Genomic DNA, 16,234 nt, shown 5'->3' with positions numbered 1-16,234 from the left:
CTCTTTTTTTTGAAACAACGGTAGAATTACATGAAATCTATTGTGAAAGTTCTTAGGGAAAGTTCAAAGGGATGAATTCTCGTCGAAGCTCATCCCTAGTTTTTAAGGGGATCCTGAGTTGACATTTACATATATGCTGCACATCTCTAACATACGTAGATACATTTATGTATACATACATACACTCATACATACATATTTCTGCACAGCATGGTATACATGATACACATATGAACAAATTTTCGTGTTGCCTTTTTGTATCAGATCAGGTATCTAGTTTACTTCTAAGAAGAACTTTTAAGAAGAACGTTGTTCCTTCACGTAATCTTCTAGTCTAGCAATATCAGTTTTGCAGATATAGACTGCAAAATTTTTATATAAAGCAAATATTGACGCGACTTGATAGCTTTAGACGTCATATTAAAGTATTAAAGATAAAAAAGATTTAAATTTAAAACATTTTTCGTTTCTGAAAAATTAAAAAAATTTTTTTCGTTCTACGAAATTTCTATGCTAGACACGTATTAATGCGTAAACTTTAATTGTGGAAAAAGATTTCCAAATTTATCAAATTAATAAAAAATTAGAGCGATAAATTACCGCATTCTGTCAACAACAGATATGTTCAGCATTTCCCTTAATTATTATTTCTATAATTTCTATATTTTTAAATTTCTTTTCTATTTTATTTTGTATAATTTGCTTTTATTTCACATAATTCGTCAATATATATATATATATATATATATATATATATATATATATATACACACACACACACACACACACATATACACAACTTGTAACGTCCTGACATAACTTGATATTAAACTTAGCATGCTTTTTGCTTAATTGATTTCACTATCCTAGTAACGCTTTTAAAGAATCTAATATGAAAATGTTTCGCGTATCTGATTTCTTTTTATCTCTTTCTCTTTATCTATATGCATATATCTATACGTTGTTAGCTCATACACGACACAGAAGGCGAATGACCATATTATTTGGATTACGAAATTTTAATGTGACAGGAATTTAGAGGGATTTATTTTCTCTTTTCTCCAAACTTGCGAAATTTGCAACGGGACGCGAAAAAAGGGAGAAGGCGGCAATATAGAAATAAAAATGCGAAATAAAAATATATAGGATAGAAGTTACAGGATTATAATTACAGCTACACATGCGTAAAATCACAACGGATTGTTGGTATCTAGATGTCACGCAAATCTGCATATGTGCATATTAAACATGAGACGGATTCGCGATATCTGTGAGAACGCGAGTTTATTTTTACGATCGAGAATGTCAATGAAGCGAAATGTAAATCAATCTATCCGTTCAAAAGGGAACGATCACTACTCTAGTTTATTTTGACATTTTGAACATGTATAATAAAAAATTGCGAAATGCGCCTGACATCTTGACGCTCCGTTATTTTAAAACTTTTTCTTTCATGTTAATTTCGAACTTACAATAAACAGTAATCTCAAAATAAAATCAGTAAAAAGATATACAAAAAGCTGAAAACATCCTGATAGGCGGAATGACGCAGCATGAAAGTTTGACGTCGGCAACATCGAATTGATAACAATACATTGAGATTGCGATTTGTGTCGCAACTATTTTTACACACCTGCGAAGAATTGCAAACTATCGGTGAAAATTTGCGGAAATTTATATCGTTGAATTACATGTTGCGAATGAAAAATATCTTTTCTAATTATTCCGATCGTTTTGATGAGTACAAATTTGAAAGTCAAAACATCTGAGAAAGAGAAATGTCGCTAAACTTTGCTTATGTATGTAAATGTATACACAAATTTGACACATACAGCATGCAAAATGCATGAATTGGATATTATCGAATATCGAAATCTTTCCTTATCGTCTCTATATTGTTATATCAAATTATTTTTCCTAATTTCAATGAAGATGTTTTATTATGCGATTTTTGCACGTCATTTATACGCAGCAAATATAAAATATAATTTCACGAAAAGCAGACTTCTCGCGTTTCTCTAAAAAATTACGTATGCTACGAAGAAATGTATTTCAAGTTTTCGATTATTTACAGAAACATGCAATATCTTTTAAGTGAGTTTTCTATTATAGTGATAGGAAAAATTATATAGTATAAAATTATATAGTCTATTATAGTGATAGGAAAAATTAATTGGATTTTTATGATTTTTTTACACGCGTGCGTGTGTATGTGTGTGTGTGTGTGTGTGTGTGTGTGTGTGTGTGTGTGTGTGTGTGTGTGTGTGTGTGTGTGTGTGTGTGTGTGTGTGTGTGTGAGTTATATTCTTAAAAAAAATTACATAATGGACTTTTAGAATGATAAGATGACCTTTTCAGTGAATCTAGATACTATTTTATCTAGACGCAGATTAATACAGTATGCTTTGAAGATTATGAGAGCAAATTGAGATTCTAATTGTTTATCGTTCGAGTTTTTCAGATATCCAAGTCAAATATGTGTACACAAATATACAATGTGTTCCCAAAGTTTCGGAACGGAAGAAAAAAAATATTTTATTTTCAAAATATTTGATCTTTGAAATTTAACCGTGTTGAAATATAATATGATAATAATATATAGATAATAATTTAGTATTACTATTCAGTATTATTATCTATATATTATCGAGCTCACCGAGAAAATGAATATTACACATGTCGGTTTTTAGAGTCATACATTCTATTCGAAGTTAGTTTAGCAATTTTTAGCAGTAAAAAAACTTGAAATACACGTTTATAACACTGCAGTTTCGGAAAATGTGAAAAGGAAAGGAATTGAATATTTTGAATCAAATTAGAGAGGAAGCTCTCTTTCTTTTCAGAAAAGAAGTTTTTTTTGTGTTTAGGATTTATTTATCGGCGTTGCGTTAAACAAACTATGGATTTATACAAAACTGACGGTAGGTGTACAAAACGGCGGTGATACAAAATTTATAATATTTATATATGTAACGTCGCACTTGCCGGTAGATTACATATCGCACACCTTCGAAGTCGATGTCCGGTAACGGTATATACCCGATCGTTACTCTAGGCGAAAGTATCGGGGAGTCTGTCGCTACCAGGAGAAACTCCGACAAATATTTTCTCTGCGACGTACGTACACCCTAGAAACGGCTCCCGGTCTTTAGTTACATGTATATCCTTTCTATATCTTCTACGCAGGAGAATACGCAATTGCTGTGGGAAAGTACCGTTTGTGTGTTAAATTTGTGTTAAAGACTTTGAATCCTCCCGTGCCATTAGCCTTTAGTAGTCCACCGTCGAGTTTCGAATATATTTTTAGCCGCCCTGCAAGTCAGCTCGTACTTTGAAGTTGAACACTGACATTCTTTAACAATGTTTTTTTTTTTTTTGTTATCGCGGAAAGTTTATTATTGTGGTTAATATTATATAATCATCGTGTAATCATTGGTGTGATCGAATTTGTGATCGTTGTTTCTACGTTTTCACGGAAGTTATTATTTTTCATTTTTCGAAATTATTATTACCTATATGAAAAAGAAATGAGCATTTTGTTGGCTATGTAAAACTGGGAGAAATTAGAACAAGTTATATAAAATTGTTATTTACATCAAATTGAAATGAAATGAAAAGGCATTTTTAAACAAAGAAATTTAATCAAACATTTTTTTTTATTCTACGCTAACCGTTCGATCGGAACGAATTCGATAAACTAATTCTTTGTCACTGCAATACGATATTGTGTACACTTCTGCCACGTGGCAAGATGGATTCCATCGCGTTAGATGTTTCGAAACATTTCTTTCTGAACGTGACAAAGAGATGAATAGGTCGATCGAGATTAAACATCACCAGCTGCAGTTGGATCAGGATTGGATATCCGGAAGCTATTATTAAAGTCCAATGTTTCTCTTATAGTTTCACGATATTAATACGGCTTTGTTGTCGGCGGCGGTTCTTTCGTCTTTTGCACGAGGCGATTTTGGCATCGTGCCCGTGGCCGATGTATGCCTCGAGGACGCTGAAACGAAAGCGGTTCTTCGACTGCCAGCGTCATCGTTGCTGCCAAAATAACGAACAAAGTAGGAAGAGTGCTACTTCCTCCGCTGACGTCAATTGTAGCTCCAGCTACATACATCGGAGAATTTATCAGAGCACATAATTCCACCGAATTCAATATTTTTTTCAACGATATGTCGAAGCAGTTCCATCAATTTCAGCACGTACAACGCTCTCCACATACGGCGTGTATCGTAAAATAATATTCCTCTGAGAGAGAAGGATATCTCCATATTTTTAAATTATATATTTCTGTAATTAAATCTGAAGAAATTTTCCAAATTAATCCTAAACTGATCGATTAAAAGAGAAACGAATTGTTGTAAATCGTTATGTTGAGTCTGTCGTCGGTGGACGACTGTGGGCGAGCTTAAAGGGCTTCTGTTTGTAGCTCCGAATGTATAATTGAAAATGAAACTTAATCGCCAAACGCATAACCGAGAATAAGAGCTAATCGAGTGAACACAGCCTGGCGAATGTAATAATCGCCGGCGCGATATGAACGCGTATATCTGCGATATGTTTCTTTTCTCATCGCTCATGGACGGATCTCGTTACGACACGAGGTTCTCCCGGGGGCGACGATGGCTTTCTCGAGAATTATGACCTCGCATCGGCTTTTAAGGCTTGTACTAACCGCTTTGGATTTTCACTACCTAAGTCAACAATGCAAATCGTGACGCAAGGCCGTTAACATCATTGCCTGCTGAATGACGTTATTCGTTGATGCATTAAGTAAATCAAAATTGATTCGTAAATAAACGCAAGATTATATATATATATATATATATATATATACACACACACACACACTATATTATTTTCGTATTTGGTGTCTCGGTTTGTTCTGAGACAATGATTTTTATAGATTTTTAGTGAAGAATTATTCGTTTAACACAGATAGAACTATAGAACAATTAAAGATGAGATCAGAACTCTCTCAATAGTTAAGTAAATTTTCATAAAATGATACGTCAACTTCACACACAGCTTTACGTATTACAGTCATAACGTATAACTGCGATTGAGAGCAATTTGTAAGTGCAACAAACATATGAATCTATCTGTCGGCTTTGTGTATTTTCTTCACTTCTCTATCACAATATCAATTTCAGTGTCAATGAACGCTCATTGAGCGAAAGGCTTAATCAATCATCGGTGCAGTCGGCATCGGGATCGTATATCGCTCGGGGAGTAGAGTCGCGAGAAATTTAATACTGAATATCCCACTTCCTTAATCCGCAATCAGCATTCGGCGTAATCTTTCGAGAAATCTGAGCCTTAGTATACTTAGATATACAACGATATTAAATTTATATATATATATATATATAAATATAGACATGAAATTGTATATATTGCTTGTATACAATACGCGATAATTGGCATCGTTCTACCTTTTGTTTAATCTCTTGGTTTAACTTACTCTGTAGCTTTCTTTTAATTCTTAAAATTAAAAAGAATAGCTTAAACTGAGATTTAATCTGCTACTGATAGAAATGATTATAAAGCATCAATTGAAACGTATGAGTTATTGATGGCGCTTTCATAATATTAAAATATCAAATTATTATAATTTAAAACTTACATCTAAGAAAATAAATGCTTATGTTAACTCCTAACATTTCAACAAGTCATTTTATACAAATATATCTGACGATATTTTTTTTAGAATCAGAAACTTTTTCGGGACTTTCATTAAAAATTTTTATTGAAAATTATAAATTCCATTCTGTTTTAAATAATTTAATCTTACCTGAAGTTCGCGCTCGTCATAAAAAAAAAATGATATAATTTAATTGCGCGATGAGGCTGTTAAAAAAATGAGTAAAGAGTAATTATGATAAATAAGGACAATAACTCTTCGTCCCATGCAATTTTATTTCTCATTTTTATATTTAAATAAATTTAAATAAATTTTGTCCTTTTATTGCAGGCACGGAAAGATGCCCTCAAAAGGGAGTCGTAAGGCAGGTGGCCTCGAAACTAGTAAGGGCGCTGTCTCAGAAAGGATTGGCCTTGCTCGTTAACCACGGCATTCCAGAGTGCAAGGTATAATAAGAAAGAGGGGGAGATACGTTTGCAAAACGATTAGCGATTTGCAAGGCTTCATTTGATTGATCAGGCGCCGGTGTTGTCGGTCTTGCCGATTTCCGCTGATCGTAAATGTAACCGATATCACGCGTTGTCGCAACTTACCGTCGTGATCAAATAATTTAAAGCGTCAAACATAACTTGAAACATATTGAGTTACCGATGACGCCTCTGTGAGATTAAAAATGTTGAATTCAAAATTCATGTCTAAAAAAAAAATAATTATATTATTTCTAACAGTTTTCATTTTATACAAATATCTAAGGATACAAAGTGTTGAGAATTTTTTTTAGAATCGGGTCTTTTTTTGAAAATCATAAATTTTATTCTGTTTTTAAGTTATATGATTTCAATTGTAATCTAGAAAGATTAGCGGTAAAGGCGACTAGCAGTAAAGTTAGTTAAAATATGGTTAAAAATAATAATCAACTCTACGTACTAATAAAAAAAATATTATCTATACATAATTTTATTAACATTAATTCGCTATTGTATTATATACACGGCCAATCTGACATAAGAATTAATAAAATATAAGAATTAATTAAATATAAATATAAGACAATAAGAATTAATTAAATAATATCGATTAATAATTTGAGAAGAAGTAATAGAAAGTTAATAGGAAAATTATTAAATTATGAATTTTGAGAGAAAAGGAAAAAGGAGAAAATAGAAATTATTACTTTACAAAGTCAAAAAGAAACTTGTAATAAATTTAATAAGGGAGTTGGAGAGAATGGAAGCAGGAGAGAAAGAGGCAGAAAAAGAGAGGGTTTGAAAGAAAAATTATTAAAAAATTTAAAAAAAAAATTTGCAGAATCGTAGATTGTAAAAAAAAAGAAATAAATAATAAAAAATAATGGAAGTGTAGGTCGAAAGGGGAGAGAGAGGAGATTGTATGCGATGTTTAGTGTAACGAGGATTGAAAGAGCGAAGGAGTAAAAGTAAAAATTGCGATAATATTACATATAGCAAATATAAATTGGCGATCGAACGTAAAAAAAACGTCCATTATACGAGCGATATGTTATTTTTTTTTGTTTGTATTATTTTGTATAATATTTTTATATCGCATAATTTCTCGTAAACATACATTATTAATTGTAATCCTGAGAGAGGGAGCCAATAAGCCAAAAAGGCATACATTTATACTAATATTAATCAATGATCTTTCCGTAAAAAGGAGAAACGTACAAGTGCCATACTTTATAATACTATATAAATGAAAGAAACGTTTTCTCTATCGTTATCGAGAAGAAGCTTATCTTGGAATTCGATATCTTAGAGTCGCGGCCAAAGAGCAGTTGCGTTTTCAAGGGCCCACGATAAACACAATACGCGTCGCGCGATGGCCTTGCCGTCATTTGTGCTATCGGAAATTTAATTTACGCGGCGATACCACGACGGTGTATTGAAATTTCGCGCGATAATTCGCCGTACTTACTTACAATCGCGAACGAATGTCGATGAGTAATGCGGCTACGTCGATCGCAAGAATATTATTCCCGCGTGTGCACGCGCAGGGAAACATACACGTTAAAGCCCATTAAAAGAAAAATGTGGAGAAAAACGTGCTGCTAATAAGAAATACATTGCCACAGGAAGACAAGACGAACTTTTCTCAAGGATACTTTTGTAAAGATCGTCTGAGACTCTCGGCGAGATCTTGACTCGATCCTCCGGGCGCTGATCAATGATGGTCAGAGAAGGCTTACTTAAAACGCGATTAATCGCTTATCGCTTGAGATTAATCAGATCATCCGAATGAGTCTAATTCGGATCATAAAATTTAACAGATGTGTTCTTTATCTGGCACGAACTTGATTTTTCCCTTGTTCGTGTCATTCAATATAGGTTATCAGTGTAGATTATAGAATTAATGTTGGAGGAATTAATGTAGGGCTCTGGGATCGCTCTTTCTATTTTTTCACACTTTCTCTAGATATGTAAAAGCGACTTCTGCGAGATTAATCGTTCGCTTTTATCTCGATTGAATTGATTAGTTTGCCCAGCCAATTCAGATGATAATCGTGACACTCCAGATTTCGACGTTCAATGAAGAAAACGTAATTGGTCACGTGTCTTCGATAATTTTTTACCGGATCGCCGCAGCTGTCGCAAATCGCAAATCGCGAGGTGGCTTCACAGAAAAACAATTAGTTAAATAGTCTTAAATCAAGAAAAATATTCCCATGTATAAGCAAGAATATTATGAAAAATTTTTATCTTGATTCGATTGAACCTTTATTGATGCAAGTATTACTTTTATCAGCTCAAGCTTAAAAAATTTTCTATGTGAAGATTATAATGTTCTTGTTTAATGAGAATATATACAATCTTGATTTAAGGCTAATTTTTTCCTGTATTGCGATAACGAGTAACGAGTAACGAATACGCAGAACAGAATATGCTGGAACAACAAAGCTGCGTTCGCTGCAACCGCTGATTTTTTTTTTTTTTTCACCTCGTTCCGCATATTGATTTCCATTTCCAATTATTGAAATAGCTCGCGCGGACATGCGGTATATTGTACGATTGTTCCGCGGGCGGAATTAGCGATAATCCTCGGTTTTTTTCCCTTCAGCGTGGATTTTCCTGGCATTATGTAACGAACGCGTGCGATATTGCGCCATCGATAATGCCAGAAGATACACATCGTATCGTACGCGATCATCCTTCGCGGCGGTATATGTACCGCTCAATTGTGAGAAAATCGCCGTACCGCGTCATTGCGTGAATCACGGTTCGGTCTTTCGAGACTTCTTGACATTTCCTCTTCGAATATTTACCCGTCACTCGGGGACACTCCGCGCTCGTGCGAGCCGTGAACGCGGCGTGTTATGAAACCTTGCGCAATTATCTGCGCGTTTCACGTGTCTTACCGTGTATATATTATTTAAAACATCGCGGAAAGAAAAAAAAAAAGAGGAGAAGAAAGCTACAGCGTGCGCGATCAAGATTGAAAGAAATCTCCGACGGGACGATCGCAATTTGAATTGTTAAGTTTGTTGAATCAGAGATGAACTCGTTTGCGCGGAAAATTGGAAAAAAAAAAAAAAGAACGTATAGGTCGCTTATAAGCGTATCGTTTCTCGCTGATTCACTTGAGAGCGATTGTTTGCACAATTGCGAGACGAGAACCGACGTCACGGTTTGTACCGATGTTCCTCTCGCGAAAAGATCGATTCTTCAACGTGCTTTGCTTTTCTTTCTTTTTTTTTTTTTTTTTTTTCTCCTTTTGTAGGAATTCATCCCCAATCGGTCAAAGATATGCGATTCGCCATTTGCGAAACTGCTCATTACCAAATGTTACCGGAATGATCTGGATATCTTCGTAATGTACCTTCACGTTTCCCGAAAGAGCGTAATGCGAAATTTGAAAGACGCGATTACGGTTGTCGAGATACGCGAATCTCCATTCTCGCGGGGACAATAATTTTCATTCGAAAATAAATATCACCTTATCGTAGATAGCCGTTTTTTTTTTCTCCTTTTTGCGTTGCGTCTGCTTCACACCTGGATGGCGTGGCGTCGAAGTGAAAAGTGTTTCGCGCGTCACGATCATCTTTCGTTCAAGACTCGCTAAATCTTTACGTTTCGTATGTTCGCAGATGAAGGCAGCTTATAGAGCTCTAGATGCATTTTGCGAGCTGCCGGATGAAACGCGAGCAAAATATGAGCGCGTTTCGCCGGATAATCACGGCTACGTTAAGCCAGGCACGGAGAAGTAAGTTGGAAAGTTGCATTCCCAAATTGTTTCCGTAATTCAATTTGCCGCAATTCGATTTAATGAACATCTCGTCTATTAACTAACTGCGATTTGTGTAACTCGATGATGATATATATGTAATATATATCGCTTGAATTCAGTTCATACGATAAAAATATTTCTAATAAAGTTACGTAATTATATTAGTTGTTTATTGCTTACGTAAACTATAATAACACGCATAATAATATTCTAAATAAGTTACTATTTAATATATACATTTTTTTAAACCATAATTAAAATTGCATTTCTTATACTTATAAGTCTCGACGATTTTATCTTAATAAATTTCATCTAATAAAATTTATTTTCTAGATTTTCAGAAGAAATGGAACTTCGCCACGCATTTAATATAACCGGACGCGATCGGATTCTGCCGGAGGATGAAGTTCATGGATTTAGATCAGCAGTGGATGAATTGACACGCGATTTTAAACAACTGGCCACCTTGCTTCTTACCGTAATAATCGCCGAGTTATTTAATACTCGCATGTCGTTTCCGTAAATTTAATTCCTAGATCTTGATTATTTTATCGCTTTCTGCGAACCTCGTTTCTTTATCAATTCTGTCATGGCCGGGATTTTCTTACGAAGGGCCTTGCCAATTATTTGATTTTACAAATGTAATTCTAACAATTTCATCAATTAACAAGGATAATTTATACGTTTATTCTCCTTGGAGAATCTAGCGAACATTGGAAAATCATATCGTCTATTGTAGGCTCTATCCGTGGGTTTGGAACAGTCCCACGACTTCCTGCTATCGAAGCACGCGCACATATTCGACTCTGGCAACGAATCCACCCTGCGTCTCCTTTACTATCCGCCACTCGGTGCACCGGTACAAGGACTGACCCGATGCGGCGCCCATTGCGACTATGGCACTTTCACTTTGTTGGCGCAGGTATGCAGATTGCGGCATTACATTACCGGCTTGAAACTCACTGCCCGTTATAGTATCCATCCGCCGTTACACAAAAGGCTGCGAGAGCGTAAATAATCCTCTAGAAGATATCACGTTTTACGGCGTTTTTCGCGCGTAACGTGTCATAGATTCTACATATCTTTATAATTTCGTCGGAACTGACAGAGATATCTCGGTACGTTCAATCGCGCAATCTCTTTATGCGATAAGCGGCTTTAACCGCTATCAAAAATATAAAAATAAAAATATTTAGAGATGCAGGGGAAGTGTTAAACACGCGCATAAAAGATAATGAATTATTAAACATTATAATTCAAGCTCACTTTGAGGAAGAATATCAAATCGATATAAAAGTAATATTATGTGTATGTATTATGTACAATATACATAAATATGTACAAATCACTAATTACAAATGTCATCATATTCATGTCATTATATTCTATAATTCAAGACTATAAAATGTACAGCAACTATAAATTCAACTATAAATTGAATTGATTTTTCAGGACTGCGAGGGTGGCCTTGAAATACAAACTCCCTGTGGGGAAAGATGGGTTAGAGTAGGTCATCTTCCAGGCGCCATATTAGTGAATACTGGCGAGTTATTGGCAGTTTGGACCAACGGGCAGCTTCCAGCTCTGAGACATCGCGTAGTTATGCCGGAACACTGCGGTCGCGGCCGCCATTCCATTGCCTTCTTTGTGCATCCAGATGACAATATTCCCATCGAGCCGTTAGACACAAAAATTACCATAGCTAACCAGGAAACAACTCCTTGCCGCCTCCAGAAGAAGAAGCGTAGCGTCCTTACGGCGTACCAGCATCTTCAACGACGATTTCGCGAGACTTATGCGTCTTAATATAATACTTGATGTGATCCCAAACATTTTATTAGGGTGATCTAATGGACCCAAAATTAAAAACTAAATCTTCATACGTTCGTCGAGATGGAGCAAGATAAAATTTCGCAATTGATTTGAAAGAGATCGATCTTATGAGCAGAGAAACTAAGATTATCGCAAGCTACTTTTTAAAATTTGATTAATATTTCTTGCTGTATATTGCTTGATAAGTATTATAAAAGAAAAAAAGTATATGCGCTAAAAGAATATTACGCGAATGTTATTCATTCCATTTCATGTATGCACATAAATAGGATCGTGAACGAACTTTTAATTCTGACAAATTGTAACAGTGTAGCTTGGCTGTCTTAATTTCACGACCTGTATTCAAGAATCAGATATCTCGACTCTAAGCGAAATAAAACTGGATGTAAAAAGAATGTAAAAGAAGATTACGCGCTTCTCAGGCAATAATAAATAAATTTGTACTTAATTTGAGAATATTTCCGTCATTCCTACATCAAATAAGTAACTCGAGCGAAAAGAATATATAATTATTTTAACCTTAACATTTTTTAAATCATTCAGAATCCAGGATCCCAGTCAGTTTCTTGTGGTTTTTTATACATTTGATAACAAATTAAAACGTCTCCAGGTTTAAAAGACAATGTAGGATCTTCGAATCTCAAGCCGCATTCTACATCAGTCTTGATCGTATCTGTTTCGTTTTTCATATGCCTCATTGATACCAATTTCCCTAAAAGAATACGTAAATATTACTTTCTTTTTTTCTTTTACAATTTTCAATCAAGTTTGATTTTACCAGTATAAAGAACTTCCTGTTGGCGCATCAAACGATATAATGCATTTTTCTTCAGATTGCCTTTGACGCACCGGCAACCTGCAACTTTTACTTTCTTCTTCTTATCTGTGATCACAAATTCTTGTAGTACATTGGCTTCGCCTGCAAATGAAAAGTCAAGATAGATTTACGATTATAATGATGAGTGATTTATGCTTCTTTTGTACCTATCACTTCTTCAGCGTCAAGCGACGGAAGTCTACTATTTATCTCCTTTTTAACATCGTCCACAAGTTTATAGATCACATTATGTGGACGGATCAATATCTTTTTTTTATTAGCTTCCTGCTGCAATTCTTTCGTTATACCAACATTGAAAGGATATATAATGGCTGTGCGTAAATTTTGCGATGTTAAAATTCATGAATGTGATATTTGACACATAAATAGTATTAATCAGTAGCATATATTCTTACCATCAAACGCATCTGCCATTTCTAAATCTGTCTCTGTAACAGGTCCGACACCGTAATGAATGACGTTTAAGTGACATTTATCATCACTTCCATATGTATTAAAAACGTCCAATATAGCTTCTACAGAGCCAGCGACATCACCTTTTACGACAATATTAAGCTTGGGAATTCCATCAGGTTTCTCATTTTTAATAGGCAATGATATTTTTGTATATCTGCCAAGTGCTCTTCTCTTTGCCAAATGTTCCTTATATTCCTATCATTATTGAATAATAATACGATATAAATATAAATACGCAAAATAAATAATAATACAGTAATATATTACAGTTATTATATTATACTGTTATAGTAGTATACTTTAAGAGAAACTTACTTTCAGATATTCTTCATGTTTTTTATCTGCGGCAATTCTATGCTCTTCTGCGAGCTGTGCAGCTTTTTTTGCTTCCCTGTATCGCATTACCATGCGTACTTTTTTCTCATTCTCAACCTCCAAAATCTCATCTCCGGCAGTAGGTAAATCTTTCCATCCGATAATTTGTACTGCATCGGATAATTTGGCTTCCATGACTGGATTACCGGAATGATCGAACATAGCTCTTACTTTAGCCCATGTTAGTCCGCTTACTGTTATTCAATAAAAATTTCATTAATGTTTTAATCATATTATCAAATTACTTTAAAATATATTAAAAATATATTAAAAATAAGTCAAAACAAAATAGATAAAAAAAAAACTCATTCTCAATTAAACTATTGAATTGAATTATTGAAGAATTGAATTATTTTTCTAATGGAATATTTTTATCTTTTTTTTTATCTTTTATACTTGAGATGAGTTTGCTCTTACCAAGAAACGCGCCCTTCCTTAGAGTGCCACGTTGAATTAAAGCTGTTGCTAATTTGCCGCGACGACGATCGGTTAAACATTCGATTACGACAGCTTCGACCAAGCCCATTGGATCACCTTTTAGTCCCATAAGCTCAGCTTGTAAGGCTATAGATTCTATTAAAGTATCTAGATTGGTTCCATGCAAAGCTGATATATTAACGCTTTGAATCTCCCCGCCCAGTGCTTCCACTTGAATCCCTTGTTGCGCAAGCATATTTTGCGTTCTCATCTAAAATATATTATAAATTGCGTTGCTCTACTTTTTAAAATCCTATTATTCATTAAGAATATTAAGATCACATACAATGTCAGCTTCCGGCTTATCGATTTTATTAATAGCCACAATAATGGGGACATTCGCGGCCTTTGCCATATGTATACTTTCTATGGTTTGTTCCATTACGCCGTCATCCGCTGCCACTACTAATACTATAATGTCGGTTATCTGTGCGCCTCTCGATCGCATAATATTAAAAGCAGCATGTCCAGGAGTATCCAAAAATGTAATTGTTTCTCCCGTTTTCAATGTTACTGTCAATCAGAGTAATATTAAAAATTTCTCAATGTAATTAGATACGGTGAATATTTGATAAGACCAGGACTTTACCATTGAAAGCTCCAATATGTTGAGTGATACCACCAAATTCCATTTCCACGACTGATGTGTTACGTAATGTATCTAATAAAGTGGTTTTGCCATGATCAACATGACCCATAATTGTTACCACTGGACGTCGTTTCACCAGTATCGATTTGTCTGGTGGAGGCCTAATGAATAAAATAAAAACAATGTATGAAATTGAGAAAAAGATTATTTTGTTATATTTAATTAATTCTATTATCAGTACTGTTTAACGACATCATCTTTTGTATTATTTTCCACTTTGCTATCAGGTAGAGAAACCACTCTAAACTTTGCCCCAAGTTTTCGTACAACGTCGTGTAATATATTCGGATCCTCTATAATAGTATTTTGGTTATAACGTTGAAGTGGATCAGATAGACAAAATGCATCTAGGACATCATTTATATCTCTTCCTGCAGATATTGCCAATTCTGACACTGTCATTCTATTCCATATATCCACAACTGGCAGTTTTTTCTTTGGTTTCAGTTGTTTAAAAACGTTCAGCTATTCAGATAATTTTTAAATTTGATATAAAAATGTTTAGATAATTGCATGTAGATAAAAAGCCTAAAGTATATATCAATAAAAACATTTTAAAGAAAAAAAAAAAATAATTACCTTTGGCTTTTTTGTTTTAAAATATTGTGGTGTTGTATGATAACACTGACATTGTGTGTGTATAAGAAACAAATTGTACAGGATATGGTTTCTTGCATTGCCACTTCTGACAATTTTGCAGAAAGGTTGTTTTAGTAAACTGCAAATTGTAACGTAAAATTATTATAGTAATAATAGAGAATATTATAGAAAATATTTTAATCTAAATTAACAATACGTATTTATATACGATTTATTTTTATTATAATTCAATTTTACACTGTTTTAGAGAAAATAAGAATACTGATAACATTGTAGTGTATAAGGTTATGTTTCTCTGTAAATAATTTTTAATTTCTCACAATGGTATTGTATCGAAATACCACACATACTGCATAGTAAATCTAGAAAATGTGACTTTGATCATTATGACAATGTTTTCAAAGAAAGAAATAATCACTGAAACTCTATACACGTTTTAGCTAAGGAAGCAGCCATGTTTGCATCGATTATGCAAACATATCAGCTTAGCCAACTTTGAAAGATTGAATTTATCTTTTCTCTCTTTTTCTCTTTAACGCACTCTTAGTTTTAAACAAAAATTAAACCGTTCAGATACTATAAAAAAAATATTTGAATGTTATAGAGATTTTTTAATAGTAGATACATATTTAATTTTGGCAAATAAATCTGCACGGCTTTTTTCATTTATTTATCATCTCTGGCTATTTCAATGATGGTTATATCACAGCAGAGAAAAATTTGAAAGCGGCTAGAAACTCTATTGTACCTTTCTCTTTCTATGGCAAAATAGTATATATGCAATGCACGTTGCTTTTGATTCATGCATCACAAAGAGCATTCATTTAAAGACTATTTCTCGTGAATACAGTTTTATCAGAGAAAAAAAAATTGCCTTTCTCTTTTCCGTACAATCGCATGTGTGTTCCGAATACATGCAAATATATGCAAATATATTGGAACATCTTGTATCTATCTCATTTTAGGTGCAGCATGGTGCAGATATAGAAAACAGCATCTCCGATTCTCTTGGATTCTCTATGATTCCAGCTCCGAGTTCTAATATTCGCAACTATTCGCAACTATTCATCGGCAGATGTCGCGTGAAGTCCGCAGCGGTCCGCAAAACAATCGT

At 34.1% G+C, this 16,234-nt stretch overlaps 2 protein-coding genes across 5 annotated transcripts in view; one reads left to right on the top strand and one right to left on the bottom strand.

Annotated features, from left to right (window-relative positions):
* LOC105423048 (uncharacterized) overlaps nucleotides 1-12,173 on the top strand; it is an 18,513-nt gene extending 6,340 nt beyond the window's left edge. Inside the window, exons 2-6 of the mRNA XM_011632691.3 lie at nucleotides 5,981-6,096; nucleotides 9,753-9,868; nucleotides 10,226-10,370; nucleotides 10,632-10,814; nucleotides 11,345-12,173. Of these exons, the coding sequence (XP_011630993.1) occupies nucleotides 5,981-6,096; nucleotides 9,753-9,868; nucleotides 10,226-10,370; nucleotides 10,632-10,814; nucleotides 11,345-11,698 (914 nt within the window). The 3' untranslated portion in view covers nucleotides 11,699-12,173. The remainder of the gene's footprint in view (nucleotides 1-5,980; nucleotides 6,097-9,752; nucleotides 9,869-10,225; nucleotides 10,371-10,631; nucleotides 10,815-11,344) is intronic.
* mIF2 (mitochondrial translation initiation factor 2) lies at nucleotides 11,184-16,234 on the bottom strand. Of its 4 annotated transcripts, none has more exons than XM_011632661.3 (12): nucleotides 15,869-16,234; nucleotides 15,100-15,238; nucleotides 14,702-14,985; nucleotides 14,461-14,621; nucleotides 14,158-14,384; nucleotides 13,812-14,082; nucleotides 13,335-13,588; nucleotides 12,959-13,214; nucleotides 12,710-12,874; nucleotides 12,504-12,644; nucleotides 12,245-12,437; nucleotides 11,184-11,739 (listed from the first exon to the last, which is right to left on the bottom strand). In XM_011632661.3, exons 1-11 carry the CDS (start codon nucleotides 15,922-15,924, stop codon nucleotides 12,265-12,267), a joined length of 2,127 nt encoding a protein of 708 aa, XP_011630963.1. In that variant the 5' UTR covers nucleotides 15,925-16,234; the 3' UTR covers nucleotides 11,184-11,739; nucleotides 12,245-12,264. The 4 variants fall into 4 exon arrangements, with proteins under 4 accessions (XP_011630963.1, XP_011630975.1, XP_011630959.1 ...); XM_011632673.2 differs by lacking the exon at nucleotides 15,869-16,234 and adding an exon at nucleotides 15,471-15,623; XM_011632657.2 differs by lacking the exon at nucleotides 15,869-16,234 and adding an exon at nucleotides 15,441-15,600.

Source organism: Pogonomyrmex barbatus, unplaced genomic scaffold, assembly GCF_055798465.1.
Source record: "Pogonomyrmex barbatus isolate J1 unplaced genomic scaffold, ASM5579846v1 scaffold23, whole genome shotgun sequence".
Lineage (NCBI taxonomy): Eukaryota > Metazoa > Arthropoda > Insecta > Hymenoptera > Formicidae > Pogonomyrmex > Pogonomyrmex barbatus.
Note: the sequence above shows the minus strand (reverse complement) of the source record. Positions and strands in the feature narration are given on the sequence as shown.

Bases quoted from the DNA above. Each gene is read 5' to 3' on its own strand.
- mIF2 (XM_011632657.2), bottom strand. From the start codon at position 15,505: ATGATCAAAGTCACATTTTCTAGATTTACTATGCAGTATGTGTGGTAT. The intron at 14,385-14,460 runs GTAAAGTCCTGG...TCTGATTGACAG, and splicing joins ACATATTGGAGCTTTCAATG to TAACATTGAAAACGGGAGAA. The intron at 12,438-12,503 runs GTAAAATCAAAC...GTATTCTTTTAG, and splicing joins ACAGGAAGTTCTTTATACTG to GGAAATTGGTATCAATGAGG.